Source organism: Piliocolobus tephrosceles, chromosome 1 (assembly GCF_002776525.5).
Source record: "Piliocolobus tephrosceles isolate RC106 chromosome 1, ASM277652v3, whole genome shotgun sequence".
NCBI classification, from domain to species: domain Eukaryota; kingdom Metazoa; phylum Chordata; class Mammalia; order Primates; family Cercopithecidae; genus Piliocolobus; species Piliocolobus tephrosceles.
Window position 1 is genome coordinate 127,541,254 of NC_045434.1, and position 17,293 is coordinate 127,558,546.

Sequence of the window (17,293 nt, forward strand, 5' to 3'; positions counted from 1 at the left end):
TGTGTGTGTGTGTGTGTGTGTGTGTGTGTGTGTGTGTGTGTGTGTGTGATGTGCCTTCCTGGTAGCACATCTCATGTTTGTTTTTTGCTAAGTGGACTCTTGCGTTTCCTCCCTCATCCACAGTCATCACTGGAATGCTTTGCTTCAGTGCCCCTGCCTGGGCCCTCCCCTCTCTACTGCAGCCTACAATGAGATTTTCTTTCCCACTGCTTGAATTATATCCCCAATGGAAGGGTTCACAATTCTCTGAATCCTGGCTACTCAGAACAGATAAAGACAGGGAGGAAGGGAGGAAGAGTATTTTCTCCCAGGGGGTCCAAATCTAGCTTTAACGAGGGAGGTTCCGAGAAAATAATATCATCAACATTACAGGGACTTCTGAGATACTAAGAAATTAGATTCTGTCAGCCCAGGAGGCTGGGAGATGGTGAATTGTTCTGGGAAATGGCAATAGACTGAGAAAATAAAAACACTTCCTTAAAAAGCCTTTCCCTAACACTAAGTGACAGGGGCAGAAAAGACACAACCAAAAGTTCTCTCTCACTTTTCTCTCTGTTCGTGTCTCTGTCTCGTTCTCTGTCTGGTTTTAGGCCAACTCAACTTTTGAAGAACTGGAGCGTGTTAGGAAGTTGGTCAAAGCGTGGGAAGAAGTAGGGCCCCAGATCTGGTACTTCTTTGACAATAGCACACAGATGAACATGATCAGAGTAAGAGGGGGGTTGGAGGGTGGGGAGGGGAGGGGAGGAGGAAAGGGTGGGGGCAGGAAAGTTCCACTTGTTTCCTTTTCCCAGCAAAGAGTTAATCGCTATTGGAGTTAGATCAAAATACAACAAGCAGGCCCCAAAGGCCCTCATTCCAAGCAGTCACCAAGTGGGGTCACTGACTTTGGATGAGAAATATGTTTCTTGAATTCTGGGAGAAGTCTAAAAGCTGCCACAAGACCAGTGGTTTCCTGGAGTTTCCTGCTTTTATGAATTCACTCAAGGGCCTCAAATTCAAAGAGGCATCTCCCCAAGAGGCCAGCTCTAACTCCAAAGATCGTTGAGTGTGTTTGTCTGGTCTCATTTTCAACTTTGCAAAACCAAGACAAGAGTTCTATATAGCAGGGACACTCAAAAGAAAGCAAAAATATCCATAAGCAAAAGACAGCTTTTTATATACCATTTTCAATGCCCCCCATCTGGCCCCTCCTTTGCCCCTACACATCTTCCCTCTATTCCAGAGACCCATGGACTGGGGGAAATGCGATGAAGCTAGGTATGCCTCATAGTGGAACAAGCTCACTAGCTCTTTAGGGAGCCTTAGAGTCTCTACCCTCAATCACTAAAAATTAGAAATGGCTGAAGAACAAGACCAAAGATCCTGTGGAATTTCTAAGCAGTGACTGTATTTCTTCTTCCCAAGGATATCCTGGGGAATCCAACAGTAAAAGACTTTTTGAATAGGCAGCTTGGTGAAGAAGGTATTACTGCTGAAGCCATCCTAAACTTCCTCTACAAGGGCCCTCGGGAGAGCCAGGCTGACGACATGGCCAACTTGAACTGGAGAGACATATTTAACATCACTGATCGCACCCTCCGCCTGGTCAATAAATACCTGGAGGTAAGGGGCTGCAAGCCCCACAGTGGGCCCCTTGAAGATAGCCCCGTGAGTGGGACCAGAGCTCCCTTAGCAAGTCAAGTGGTCTTGGACTTCAGCTTTCATTTTCCCCACTGAAGAAACAAGAATCCCTACATCCCCTGTGCAGTTCTCATTCTCTAACAGCTTATCCATACTTAAAACTTATCTATGCTGAAAACTGTTTCTTCTTCACATCTCCTACCTTCTCATGCTGGGCTCCTCCTCCTGTAGCCCCCTTTAAGCATCTGCGTCTGTCCTCAACCCTCTCCTGTCTGCCGTTGCTTGAGTGGCCATCTATGGCCAGTGTCCCCTTAACCCCACGGTCCCACTGTTTGCGGGATGCTCCTGCCCCCAAGTTCTACAAGCACATCAGCCTAAACACGTCCCCTCCAAAAGCTGTATGTTCTCTTTGCCCATAAAACATATCCTCCTCCTGTATTTCCTATCCTAATTAACATCGTCAGTGTTTGCCCAAATTCTCAAGTGAGGGATTTCAGGGTTATCCCTAATTTTCCTTCTTCACCCTCCACACAGTAGCTGTCACTTACTGAGTGTAACTTTATGCCAAGCATTGTGCCAAGTGCTTTTACACACATTTGCTTCATTTAATTCTCACAGCTCCATGAGGCTTGCACCATTATCATTGCCAATTTGCAGATGAGAAGCCAGTGCTTAAAGAGGTTAAATAAGATCCCATGCACGACCATTAGGAGAAGCAAACAGGATCCAGCTCTGGGGATGCCTGAGTTCAGAGCCTGCCCTTCTGATTTCTCTTACCAAGCTTTGTCTCCTCTCCTAAATATCTCTCAGCTCTGCCTCTTGCATTCCAGGCTCTCTGAGGACTAGAGGCTTTGTCATCTCTGCACCAGCCCATTCCAAGGGCTTCCTCCCTGGACTCCAGGGTCCAGCCTCTGTTGGCCCAGGCGTTTCTCTACACTGTCACCAGAGTTATGTTCCGCAATCCTGCTTACATTGCTCTCTGATTTAAAATCTTAATGATTTGACCCCCAAATAACATAGGTCCCTTCCAAATCTGTCCTTCCCCGCCTTCCCAGCCCTTGCTCACTGCACACCCTCAAGTCTGCTACCTGGCCCTTTCATGCCCACAGGCATTCCCATTCCATGATCTCTTGGGATTCTACCCTTTGCAAATGCTGTTTTCATTGCTCGTTTATTAGAGCGCTTTTGGTCACAAGCTTTTTGCTTAAACAAAAAGAAAGCATTTGTTGGTGGACATAAATAATGAAGTTCAGGGGGATCCAAGAGTTGGAAGCCACCATGAGCACCCTGTGTCCTTCCACCTCACTTTTCTACTCGTCTCTGCTCAGCATCAGCCCTAGCCAGGCCCTCTCCTCTGCTGGTGCCCTAGCTGCTTATAGCCCTTAGCAATCATCTATACACCAAAAATCCCCTTCCCGTAGCAGAAGCAATGCTCCTAGAGAGTTTCCCTGTCAGTCTGGCTCCTGTACCCACCCCTCTGTACTCTGACTGGGAGGCCTGGGTCAGCTACCCACCACAGGGCCATTACTATGAGCAGGATTACTGTGAAGTGGAGGAAGATATTTGCCCAAAAGAAGAAACGCAAGGTAGAAAAGTGTATGTCTGCCAACGCCTGAAATGACTGTCCCTTTCCTCATCTGCTGAGCTTCTACTCATTCATTCTCTGAGACTCAGCACTCAGCTCTCAAATGTCACTTCTGCTTTGACGGAGGTTTAGTCATTCACTCCTCCGTGCTTCCTGGCCCTCTCTTCACGCCTCTCTTGGACCCCTCTCCCAGCTAGATTAGAGTTGGTTGTTGACATATCCATCTCTGGCTGGGCAGCTATTTAGAATCTGGGAGTTATTTAGAATCAGGGAGCACATCTCAGTCATTTTCAAATTCTTGCCTTCATACTTCCAGTAAATGACTCCATCTAAGGGCAGATCACTCTTGCCCATAGGCCAGGTCTGGGTCTGTGTCATCTAGAACTGTTGGAAGGTAGGGGCTTCTGAGAGCAATAGGAGACAGAATAAACTCGAGGGCCCTCGGGAGCATGCCGTCTTGTCTCAGACTTGTGAGTCCTGAGGATAATGAACTAGTGAGGAAAAGCCTTGCTCTCTCTGTCACCTGGTGCTCTTGAGGACTTGCTGTTGCCCTGGTGCCACCACGATTTTCCAGAGTGTATGACTCTCTCTCTCCAAACTCTGGAAGTGGCAGCACAGGTTCCCAAGTGGCCTTTCAGAAGGTACCAGTCATGGCAGCAGCACCAAACTGCAGGCAACTACTAAGTGATCACCAACTTGTCTGAAGACAAGAATGACCTTGAATGCTTTTTATAAAACAGGATTTGTTTTTAATTTTTAAATTTTCTTTCTTTATTTTACCTTAAGTCCTGGGATACAAGTACAGAATGTGTAGGTTTGTTAAATAGGTATATGTGTGCCATAGTGGTTTGCTGCACCTGTCAACCCATCATCTAGGTTTTAAGACCCACATGCATTAGCTATTTGTCCTAATGCTCTCCCTCCCCTAGCCCCCCAGCCCACCCTAATAGGCCCTGGTGTGTGATGTTCCCCTCCCTGTGTCCATGTGTTCTCATTGTTCAGTTCCCACTTACAAGCGAGAACATGTGGTGTTTGGTTTTCTGCTCCTTTGTTAGTTTGCTGAGAATGATGGCTTCCACCTTCATCCATGTCCCTGCAAAGGACACAATCTCATTCCTTTTTATGGCTGCATAGTATTCTATGGTGTATATGTACCACATTTTCCTTATCCAGACTATCATTGATGGGCATTTGGGTTGGTTCCATGTCTTTGCTATTGTAAACATACATGTGCATGCATTTTTACAGTAGAACGATTTATATTCCTTTGGTGATATACCCAGTTATGGGATTGCCGGGTCAAATGGTATTTCTGGTTCTAGATCCTTGAGGAATCACCACACTATCTTCCACAATAGTTGAACTAATTTACACTCCCACCAACAGTGTAAAAGCATTCCTATTTCTCCACAGCTTCACCAGTATCTATTGTTTCTTGACTTTTTAATAATCACCATTCTGACTGGCATGAGATGATATCTCAATGTGGTTTTGATTTGCATTTCTCTAATGATCAGTGATGATGAGCTTTTTTCATATGTTTGTTGGCCACATAAATGTCTTCTTTTGAGAAGTCTCTGTTCATATGCTTCACCCACTTTTTTTTTTTTTTTTTTTTTTTTTTGAGAAAGGGTCTCCCTCTGTCGCCTGGGCTGGAGTGCAGTGGCCAGATCTCAGCTCACTGCAAGCTCCGCCTCCCGGGTTTACGCCATTCTCTTGCCTCAGCCTCCCGAGTAGCTGGGACTACAGACACCCGCCACCTCGCCCGGCTAGCTTTTTGTATTTTTTAGTAGAGACGGGGTTTCACCATGTTAGTCAGGATGGTCTCGAACTCCTGACCTCGTGATCCGCCCGTCTTGGCCTCCCAAAGTGCTGGGATTACAGGCTTGAGCCACCGCACCCGGCCAACTTCACCCACTTTTTGATAGGGTTGTTTGTTTTTTCTTGTAAATTTGTTTAAGTTCCTTATAGATTCTGAATATTAGACCTTTGTCAGATGGGTAGATTACAAAATTTTTTTCTCTCATTCTGCAGGTTGCCTCTTCACGCTAATGATAGTTTCTTTTGCTGTGCAGAAGCTCTTTAGTTTAATTAGATCCCATTTGTCAATTGTGGCTTTTGTTGCCATTGCTTTTGGTGTTTTAGTCATGAAGTCTTTGCCCATGTCTATGTCCTGAGTGGTATTGCCTAGGTTTTCTTCTAGTTTCATGATTTTGGATTTTACATTTAAATCTTTAATCCATCTTGAGTTAAATTTTGTATGAGGTATAAGGAAGGGGTCCAGTTTCAGTTTTCTGCATATGTCTAGCCAGTTTTCCCAACACCATTTATTAAATAGCGAATCCTTTCCCCATTGCTTGTGTGTGTCACGTTTGTCAAAGATCAGGTGGTTGTAGATGTGTGCTGTTATTTCTGAGGCCTCTGTTCTGTTCCATTGGTCTATTGGTCTGTTTACAAAACAGACTCTTAAGCATCAACCCAGATCGACTGGCTTGGAATTTCCAGGGAAGAGGCCTGGTTATCTGCATGTTTACAGACCTATTAGATTTGTGGGACCTTGGAGTTCCCTTGTACAGTTACTCAATTAACATCTGCCTCGTCTCATGTTGCCTCTACCTGCTAAGCCCTTATTCCCAGCCAGGCCCACCACCATCCACCCACTGCTATTATAACATAAGCAGGACCTGTGCTGGGGGTGTGGATGGAGGAGAGAGACTCTATTGCTTTATTTGTGCAGCATGGAGTTCAGTGGTTCTCACAATGTTTTTGTGAAATACTATGAAGAATACACCTTGTCTACTTGACATTTGTATCATGACATAAATGGCTTGTTTTCCAGAAGGATTATTTTTTCCATGCAGCTTGTACCTAATGCAGCCCCAGGCACCCAATAGATACTTAAAATACATTAGTTGCTTAAATGGTTAAGAATTCAGTCTCTATGGCGTAAACCCAGGAGACGGAGCTTGCAGTGAGCTGAGATCCGGCCACTGTACTCCAGCCTGGGTGACAGAGCGAGACTCCGTCTCAAAAAAAAAAAAAAAAAAAAGTATTCAGTCTCTGGATCCACACTGCGTGGGTTCAAATTCCTATCATCTGTGCCCAGTTTCCAAATCTATAAAATAGGGATATTAATAGTACTTACCTAATAGGATTGTTAATGAGAATTAAATGAGCTAATTCATGCAAAGCACTGACATATAGTAAGCACTTAATAAATATTAGCTTTTTAACAAAATACAAGCCAAAAACCATTGCTTAGGAGAGAAAATGATGTCAGTGCCTCCTGTAAATAGGCCTCTAAGCCGGTGCTCCTCTAGGAATCACAAAGCTGCAAATCACATCCTCCCTGGCCACCAGGGCTTCACGAGGGCCTCTGAGCAGAGGGGTATGATGGGGGCAGAAGCCCAGCAGCTGTGATAAGGTTGTTTCTGATCTTCCTACCCTTTTGGGGGGGGGCGGAGGAGGAAAACAAGGGAGCAATGAACAGAAAGCAAAAGACAGCAGGGAGGAAATGTGTGAGGAAGAAACACGTCACTGTGACTTGTCCTGGAATTTTCTGCTTCTGTTCTTGTGTTTTGGGAAGTCTGGAGGAGACTTGAAAATCATTCACCTCCCCACCCTGAGGATGGCTTAGTAGCAGACAGGCCATGAAAGCTCTTCGCTGATGGCTCTGAAGGTCTCTCCAGGGCAGGAAAGCAAGGATGTTGCTTCACTGGGCTGCTGAAGGCCTGCCTGAGGGCTCTGAGTAGAGAGTATAGGCCCCTCCCAGGAGGGCGGCCCAAGCACCATGCTGGCATTTCTGTGGACCATGGTCTGGTGTCTCAGACCCTCTCCACAATGACAACTGCAATCTCATTCACCCCATACATATATTCTGTCTTTCCTCTGATCCCCTCCCCTTAGCAGGAGGAAATAAATGGAAGTCAGACGGCCCAGTTAGAAGGGAGGCGGTGGAATAGGAAAATAGATGATGGTGGTTTGGAGAGCCTCACGTCAGGCATGGGGAGACATTCATTCCCATGGGCCTTGCAATCACCCTCTTCTCCAAATCTGAGGACACAGGACAAGTGGGTCCCATACAGGCAAATATCTTAAACTGGTATGTGTATTCATTTGTAGTTCTAATTTATATGTGTCTTTATTCACATATATTTTGCTTCTGGAGAAAAGCACAATTAGAAAAATTAATACATTATTCTTCTTATTGCCCTTCAGTTAAAACAAACATACACATCCCTCCCCTTTGTATTTTTTGTTTAGTAAAAGATTAGGCCTGGCACAGATGAAATACTATTCAGAGTTCACAGTGTATTTTCATTTCATAATATATTTGATTTTCAGGTCTTGAATTTCACATCAGGAAGCTGAATTCAGCCAAATTTTAATAGAAAAATACCTCTGATCAAGGCATAAAATTGTACTTTAATCAGTAACCACTGTATTTCTCTAAGCTGTGAAAAAACATGTGTTCATTAACTGCTTTTTCCTCTGCTGTCAGCACAGTCAATACACGTGCATAACTCCTTATTATCTACGTGGTGATTATCTTGCTGATGAATTCTCAAAGGCCAGAGTTTTGGACTATTTTTTCTCTGCACCTTGCATGTTCCTGGCCACGTGTCACCACCACCCAAACAGAATGGACTCAGGGAACGTATTTTTCAGGATAACCTAAGAAAAAATAGGATTAAGAAGATAAAACTGCTGATCATGTAATGTGCTTTAGAGTCAGATGTATAAATATTTGCGAATTATCTGTCCTATTGCTTTCTTCTATTAATTTATTGACTCTAGATGTGCATTGGAAGGCTAGGTAGAAATCAGGGGATTGTGAGAAAGAGCACAGAAGTCTACATCACGCAAACAATCATATTTCAAGGGCCATGAACTAGATCCTAAGTAACTCATAGGCAATGACCTCATTTCATGCCTCTAGTCTCTAAGAAACATATAACTGGCCTCAAGAAGGAAAATGTGGGCAAGGGGTAGGCTGGGGTCATAGGTGGAGGTTCAAATAGTAATCAGTGGAGCTCATAGGATGGACTGATATTGAACCTGCTACGAGCCAGCCACCTGCTGGGCACTTTTACATTTCATCTCATGCAATACTCCCAATTACCTGCCTAGTAAGCATAGTTGTCATTTTACAGAATTAAAAACGGAGACTCAAAGAGGTTGACAGTCTAACATAATACAACAGCTAAATGGGGGATCTGGAATTCTAATCCAGAGCTGACTGACTCTGATGAGAAAGCTCTTTCTGCTATCATATGCAGCCCACATTAATAGGGGCTCAGTAAGTATTGTCTGGATAAATTATATAATGAATCCAATGAAGGCAGACATTATTTTGTAATATGCAGCATAATGGGCACTATTATGAGTAGATTTTTCTGCTTGAAAGTAGCTAGATTAGAGTAGGAAACCAAAAAGATGTGAATTCATTCAGTCATTCATGCATTTGCATGGATTGAACTACCCACATTTGAATAAATGCTGTTAATCCTTGATTCCTTGAAAGCTCACATGGGAGAGATAAGTGTGTCGTTAAATAATGCCATAATAGTGGTATCTCAGAGGACTGGCAGAACATAATTCAATCTGATAGAGTAGAAACAGATTGTACAAATCCAATTCAAAACATTATAAATCCTCTAAGCACTGTCAATTCTTCCTCCAAATTATCTCTGAAATTCCTCCTTCTTCCCCATTTATGGCCTCTGTTTACAGAAGCCTGTGCTATCTCTCTTAGCTGGTTGCCAGGCCTCCAGTCTCTTGCTGTCCAGCTCCCAACTGCTTCCAGCAAGATCTTTCTAAAGCCCCAGGCTTGCCATGACTTAGCACCCACAGCTCCACAGTGACTCCTCATTGCTGTTAAGGTAAAGGCCTTCCCAGTCTAGCCCTTCATGCTTCTTCCATGTTCTGTGGGACTGCCCCAGGCTTCCCACCTGGTACCGCTGAACCTTTCCATCCTTCCCCCATTTGACTGACTGGTCAACATCCACACCCACGCTTCAGGACTCAGGTCCTATGTTTCGGGCCTTCTTCTTTTTTTTTTTCTTTTGAGACGGAGTCTTGCCCTGTTGCCCAGGCTGGAGTGTAGTGGCCTGATCTCAGCTCACTGCAAGCTCCGCCTCCCGGGTTTACGCCATTCTCCTGCCTCAGCCTCCGGAGTAGCTGGGACTACAGGCGCCCGCCACCTCGCCCGGCTAGTTTTTTGTATTTTTAGTAGAGACGGGGTTTCACCATGTTAGCCAGGATGGTCTCAATCTCCTGACTTCGTGATCCGCCCATCTCGGCCTCCCAAAGTGCTGGGATTACAGGCTTGAGCCACCGCGCCCGGCCCTCGGGCCTTCTTATATGCACCATTCCCTTCCCTGTAGCCCTTGATCATGATTTGTTTATACGCTTCTGCGCCTTCATGGCCCTGAACCCCTCAAGGGCCGAAACTGCCTTACTTTTCTTTTTGACTTCCCAGCTTACCTTAGTGGAGCTGTAGTCACATAGAGTAGACACTCATAACTGATGCTCTGGGCTGTAAAGGTTACATTTTCCAGCTAAGCAAGGAAGAAAGACAGTTTCAGGCAGGAGGAAGAGCATAAACAAAGCGCAGAGGTGTGAAGCTCAAGAGAAGTAGATGGGCTGGGCAGAGGTGTGGCTGCAGCATCAGGGGAGAAGCAGTGGTGCCTGAAGTCAGCCGGAATGGCTTGCAAAAGCTTCATCCTGTGGGTGAAAGGACACCATCTCTTGCACCAGTGGGCTCTGTGATTGGAGGCAACATTGCTGTTTCACTGCCTGAAAACTGAGGATGATAACCCAAACTGCAGTTCAAGTGGCATTCACTGGTGTGGCTAAAATCGGTGTTTGTGGCCAGAATGTGGTCTGATTGGTCAGTGCCCAGCTCTGTTGATTATCAAATGTTTTGAATATAGTAGCACCCATGTGCCTAAGTGGTTGGGATGATTCAACAAGAAACTTTGAGAGCTCAAGTGCCCTGCAGTTGTCAGCCAGGTGATTCTCTTCCTTTGGACCCAGTTAGACACAGGCGTTACCTAGTGGCTTTGCCCCAGTGTGAATCTTTGTGCTCCAACTCGATCTTTTTATTTGTTTCATTATTGTATTCAATTTGTTTATTTTAGAGACAGACATTTTTTAACAGCTGTGCATTTCCTGTCCCTTTGTTTTCCAGTCGTCATGTGTTTCCTTACTCTCTGTGGGTGAGTGTTTCAGATGTCTGTTTGCGGTGCCCCGCGTGCAAGATAAAATTTATTGCAGTGCCTTCGGCCTCTAACTCGCCATTCTAACCAACACAGCCCAAGGCTATTTTATCCAGTGGCTTTTTCCATGTCGTGGGAAATAAATCTTGAATGTTACTGTTTAGATTTGCCAGGAAACTCTTTCTGGGATGTTTGCCCACATCCACTGGCATTTCTCAAAAGGAACCCCAGGTGTCTACCTTGACACCAGCAGGGCCACTTGAGCCCTCCATTGGCATTCATCGTCCACTTTGTTCTCAGCCTGAGTTTAGGAGTTACAGATGTGAGAGGCGGGATTATACAGCCAACATCTCTAAGGGGGAAGTGGCTCCCTTACCCTCGAAGACCTCACTCCTAGCACATCCTGGATGTATTAGTCAAAACATGTCCTCTTATGCCACGTCAGCACAGGGTTGCTCCCCACTTTGATCATCAAGTTTAAACAAAAAGAAAGATTTTCGTTCTTTCTGTGCCTCCACTGGACATCGTTTCCCACCTAACAGATAATTTAATGTATCTATGACCGAATGTGTTTGAATTAGAGACAGAGAGGTCACAGTGAAAGAAGGAAGCCTGCTGCTACTGCAGCTTGTCCTCCCAAGGAGGTGTTTGATTTAGCTGTGTAAACAAATGACTGCATTCTCCAGAGGTCCTGAACACAGCTGCCTGCGCTGGAGAGGGCTCAAACCTCTTCCACCAGGGTGGACTCTGCTTCCTGGTGAGTGCCAGCAAAACAAACAACAAAGAGCTGTAGGACTTGAGTGGACTTCCAATGGTAGTGGTCCTGCCACTTGGGCTCAGCCACAGCAGTTAGGAAACTAAGGGGCAGGAGGAAAGCCCTTTTCTTGCTTTATTGCCATTGGCTGTCATAGAGCATTATCAAAGAGGTTCTCTTTGAGATTCTGAGCTCTGGCTATAACATCTGCCCAGAATCTGCCTCTGAGGCCTTAAGACACTGTGTTTTTATTCAACAAAGATGCCCTTTGATTTCTTTTCCCACTAGTGGTGCTAGGTTTGAGCACCTTACACTGGCCAGTTCTTATCTACCTACATTCTTCCCTAACATTCATGATTGCATAGTTACTCTTAGTGTAGAAGCAGACAGCTTTTACACATAGACTCCATGGCCTTAGCCTCATAGAACCTACTATGTTCTAACTTATGAGCTAATCAGATCAAATATATCAAAATCAGAAACCTCTGCTGAGAGTTTATTCATTCATCTCTGTCTCCCAAACATACTTATGTACACATATGCACTAATATACATGTCCATTAGCCGAGATTTTGACTTCAGGGATCAAAGCAAGTACCAATAGGGAATGAGGTCACTTGCTGCAAGGCAGGTGGCTTCCCCATGAGAATACAAGGCTACCTCATGACTCATACTTCAGAGGGTGACCCAGGAACATCTGATTCATGTCCAAAACAGCTTCTACAATTGCTCTACCTTGACCTTGGGAAGATGTGGGGAGGATGACATTCAGGATTAGCTTTATAAGGCCTTCCTGTGGGCAGAGTTGTCTGACTTTCACCTAATGACCGACAAGCAGCTAGCGAGCATCAGTGGGTGAGGACCTACCCCCTCTCACCTCCCCTACTGCCCAGCTGGGACATGGGCTTTGGCATCTGTCCATAGCATTGTTCTAACCAGATGAGGTGTTATGGATCAGCTCAGGATGGGATATGTTCCCAGACATATTATTTAAAGAAAATAGCTCCCTTCCTCCCCTGATAAACAGCTGTCATGGCTAAAAGGTAACCTGGCTGGGGCTTAAAAGTCTGTTGACTTTCAAGATATTTTGCAAAAACAGTCATAAAAATGGTATTTATCAGGTCCTCACTATTTGTGAGATGGTTTGGTATACTATAGTGGTTAAAAACACAGAATCTCTCCAGAGGAGGTTTACTTTGCTTAGTCGTGCCTCCTAAGTGAACTTGGACCTCATAAGGTTGTTGTGAGAATGAAATGAGTGAATATGAGTAAAGTCCTTGGGCCAGTTTTGGCCACGTAGTAAGCCTTCAGTAAGCATCTGCTTTTATTCCTACAGGGAGGCACTTGTAAGCCTTCACAAACACCATCTCATGTGATCCTTAGAAGAAACCTATGAGATAGGGCATAGCTCAATTTTGTAGGTAGGGAAACAGAAGCCACACAATTAGGAAATGGCAACAGGTCTGTTAGACTCTTAAACACTATGCTACACCAATTTGCAAGACAAGGAAGACAAAGCACCTTTGAAAATGGGTCAGATGTTTTAGGGTAAATGAACATTTGAGAATCTTTTAAGTTTTTTTCCCTCTAGAGATTATCAAGGTATCAATCTAGGGGGATGCATCAGGAAACATGACTATGAATCAGCTGCCTGATACACCAGCCAGGATGGAGCCCACGTCATCACAGGAGTCAGCAATGCCACTGAAAACATCAGCTGCTTATTCCTGTATAGAGTTCCCCTTAAGACATGAAAGGAGAGTTCAAAGAGAATGGGCCAGATAGCTCTGAGAGTCATCTTACTACAATGTATTTATTTTTACTAGCTTTTTTGTTTTAAGAGTTATACTGTCATTAGCACCGTAGCGAAAATTCACGTTTTATTAATTTCCCCTAGTTTACCATGTGATTCTAAGGTAGGATGCAGAGTTATATTCAAAACACACAAACCAACTCAACTCAGTAAACATATATCAAGGTCCTATCATGACAAAATGCCATTCCAGAGACCACGGTGAACAAGTCGTGGCCCCAGCCTCAAGGAATTTACTGTCTCTGGAATTGTGCTGGCCAATACAGTAACCAGCAGCCACACAGGGCTATTTAAATTTAAATTAATTAAAAGTAAAAACACAATGCCTCAGATGCATTAACCACATTTTAAGTGTTCAGTAGATATTTGTGGCTTCTGCCTGCCATATTGGACAGGGCAGATATAGAACAATTCCATCACTGCAGGAAGTTCTACTGAACGGTGCTGTTCTGGGCAGAAGATCTTCTTGTTCAGGGATGTTACACCCCAGCTTGTGGCTAGGGTGTGGCTTATCCTCAGAGTAACGATAGGGAACAGTGGCACTCTGCAGGCTCAGCACTGAAGACATGGATGCAGGCTCTGCTTCTGACCTAGATTGACCCTGGGCAAGGCCCTTTGCTCCTCTGATCCCAATTCTTCACCAGCCAAGTAAGAACATCAGACCACAAGCCCTCTAGGGCTCTGTCCAAATGCCCCATGATTGAATGAACTGGTAGAACATTCTATGTGTGTGTCACAACATGAAGAGCAAAGACTTTCATCTCCCCAAATAATTTTGTTTTTCATTTTAGGAATTAAATTTCAGATTCATTCTAATTGCCAATACTAAACTTCTCTATATGCAGTTCTAAACTTGACAAACCAATAAAATGAGATTATTTTACTACTTATCTTTGTAGAACACTGAGGTCTCCCTAAAACTAATTTAAATGCCTATTTTCAAAATGTGTTCTAGCAGTTCAGTTCAGGAGCCCCCTGGCCCAAGCATCACACTGTCAATCCTTTGTCCTCAAGCAGTATGGTCGGGTGGGTTAAGTACTGACAAACATTGCGTGCCAGGCCCATAGTCGAGGACTGTGCTAACAGTCTACATATTAGATCCCACCTACCCTCGCCCTCAACAGACCCAAGCTATTAATCAAATAGCAAATCTTACATTATTTCTGTCCAGAAGAAACAAACACTTATTGAGAACTTTTGGGGTGTGACCTGTTTAAGTCCTACATCTCATTTAAGGACCGGTCAATGTTAGGCTGGGCAATGCCTGTTTGTGAGAGAATCACTGCCTAAAGAAAATTCGCCATTTCCCTTAGCTCTATGGTGGGTGACTAAACATACGGGTATTTCTTAAAGAAACACCAATTCCATTTCCTTTTAACATAATTATTAATATCTCATTAGCATGGTGTCACTTAAGCCTGGGCCCAAAGAAATACCAGTTCCATTTCCTTTTAAGATAATTATTAATATCTCATCAGCGTGGTGTCACTTAAGCCTGGGGCCCTTTAGAATTTTTCATGTACCTGTGTTCCTCTGCCCATATCTGCTGGAACACTAATAGTTTTCTTTGTTTTCTTCCTTTTTATCTAGAAGACTAAGAACATTACATGGGACCCATCCCCAGGGTATGGAGGCTGAGGTGGGACAGTTTAGTTCAGGAGGCCCAAGAAGTGTGGGTGTGCAGCCCCTTGTTCAAACACAGCCTCTGAATTGCCAGAGGCTTCCAGTGCACGCTCTGAGGCGTGGGTGGGACTCGGGAGTCAGGGGTTTTGGTGAATGAGTTGGGTTTGCCTGCTTCTTCCCAGTGCAGTGGAGCTTGGTTCTGTGGTCAGGTCCTTATGTCCTGTCCACCTTTCTCATTTCTTTCTTTCTTGGGTAATAGTTGTGGAATCAAATGAACTGGGGTTTGATACCTACTCTACCACCCTGGGGAACTCACTCAGCCTCCTTGAACCTAAGTTCCTGGGCTGCCAAGTGAGGATAAGTAGTAATTGCTGATCCGCCTACTTGACAAGACAGTAGTGAGGGCGCTGAGTGCCAGGCTGTGGATCCAGCCTTTCCCACGGTTCCTGGTGTGGCAATAAGAACTCTGGGCCTGCAGGTGAAATTGGGGAGGGAGTCCCAGCTCTGCCACTGTCTCTCTGTGTGACCTCAGGGAGGTCTTCTCAACAAAATAAGATATCTTATAAAGCTCAATTTCCTCTTCAGTAAAATGAGGATTCCACGTAACTGACAGATAGTCTGTGGCGATGAATCTGTTCCTTAAAGCCTGCAGTACGTCAATAGCCCAGTCTTCCTGCTTGCTTTCCCCCTTCTCCACTACCAGTGATCACAGTCTGATCCCATAGGTGATATCCCTGCTTAAAACCCTGCATTAGCTCCTATGGCTCTTTAAGGCTTGCCCAGAACTCCCCTGGTCTTAGCACTGAAAGCACGTGTCTGGGGAAGCCCTGCGTTCACACTACTGAGTCCCACAGGGCAAACTGTCTGGTCCCACCCTCCTTTCTAGTGCTGCTGTCACACTCACCTCCCTTGACCCTACACTCCCTTCTGTGCCTTGCAATTACCTGGGAAGCTTTTTACAAGATATGGATGCCCTGGCCCTGCCACTAGAGATTCTGATTTAATTGTTTGGGGTAGTGCCTGGCATTGGTATCTTTTAAAGCTCCCCAGTGGTTCTAAAGCACAGCCACAGATGGGAACCACTGCTCTATTCCTATAGGTCCCCAGATACCTCATGTGCTGTTCCCTGTGCCTGAGCCGACCTTTCCCCCACTTTCTTCTTGTCTGGACGGAGGGAGGGAGGGAACAAAGGAACAAAGGGACTAAAATGACGCATTTCCGGGTTCTCCATTGTCAACTTTCCCGCGCCCAGGAAAGACACAGGTCTACTGCGCAGGCGCAGTCTGACGTCTGACGGAGAAAATCGAAACCTACCTAGCCGCGCCTACCGCCCCGCCCTCGACCCGCCTATGTCCCGCCCACTGCCCGCCCACTCCCAGGCCCAGGACATAAAAGCCGCTCCCAGCGGGCGCATGGCGCGAACTTCCTCGGTCCCTGCTGCTATGCGGACCTAGGAACCTCGCCTGAGAACCCCGAAGTGACTTCCTCGGCCTCCACCGCCGGAGACCGGTGAACCTCGCCCCTCCTTCACATTGGCTAGTTAATAAAGTTTTCTTTTACCCTGCCTACTTGCCTGTTCTCTGGCACTTACTCTGGTGGTCGTCTGGAGCAAATCACCTCTCTTCAGCTAATTCCTGCTTATCCTCCTTCTCAGGAGGCTCTTCCTCCAGGCAGCCTTCCCTGATACCTCCAGGAAGACTTAGCTGTATCCCTCCACTGGGCTTCCCCAGTACACTGGGCTTGCTTTCATTAGAACCTGATCCTTCACATTATGGTTGTTGGTTTACTCCAATCCTCTCCGTCATTAGCCCTCAACTTTCTTTTAGGAAGAGATGTTTATCTTTCCTTCTTGTATTCTTAGAGTTGACCAGGCTCTGGCACATTGCAGACTCTCAGTATGCGCTCAGGGAACAACTTAATCAAGACAACACCATCTGACCTCTTGTGAGTTACACGCTAAGAAAGAAATGTCGACACCAATAGCCCTCGCAATGATAGGAAGAAGAGGTTAAAGAAAAGGAAATAGATGCAAGTAACAATATAAGTGCTTTAACAAATCTATGCAAGAGGACAACCCTCATATTCAAATTTTTAAACATTCTTAGTTCTGCTCTTTTGTGGGTAACGGTTTTTATTCCTCTTCCAGGAGAAGAAAAGGGGCATATTGTAGAAATTCCTCCTCCCCCAGCATTACTTGTCACACAATTGTAATTGGAAGTGATTTCCCTGACTAAGTCATTTTGGCTGTCTGTTATTTTCTCTCTTCCTCCTTGCTCTTCCCTCAGCTGGCCATCCTGTGTGTTTGGAGAGAGCCAGAAAGGTTCAATGCTAGGAATGTTTCTCTCTCTCTTTAAAGCTCTTTAATCGTCAGTCTTTCAGATCTTCAAAGCAGGCTGTAGCCAGTGTGACCCCACTCCCTCGCCTCCCCATGCTGAGGAGTAAAAGCCTGGGGTATTTTTGTCATTTTGAGGACTTGCATATTTGGACAGCCTTGGACATCTGGAAAGTGTGGTCCTCACTAGCTCTGCAGGGATAAGAGCACGTCAGCGTTTCCAAGCTCTCTTGCACCCCTACATCTGGACACATTGAAAACTTAACACCAAACTCTGGAGTTAAGCAAACATTAAGTTTATAGGCCTCCTTGCATTTGACCATTTCCTGGGGCAGCAGCCCTTATC

The 17,293-nt window shown here is 45.2% G+C and overlaps 1 protein-coding gene across 1 annotated transcript in view; it reads left to right on the forward strand.

The window, feature by feature from the left end:
* The window catches only part of ABCA4 (ATP binding cassette subfamily A member 4), a 133,581-nt gene that overhangs the window by 43,479 nt on the left and 72,809 nt on the right, over positions 1–17,293 (forward strand). The window contains exons 10-11 of the mRNA XM_023231075.3: positions 591–707; positions 1,405–1,602. Of these exons, the coding sequence (XP_023086843.2) occupies positions 591–707; positions 1,405–1,602 (315 nt within the window). The remainder of the gene's footprint in view (positions 1–590; positions 708–1,404; positions 1,603–17,293) is intronic.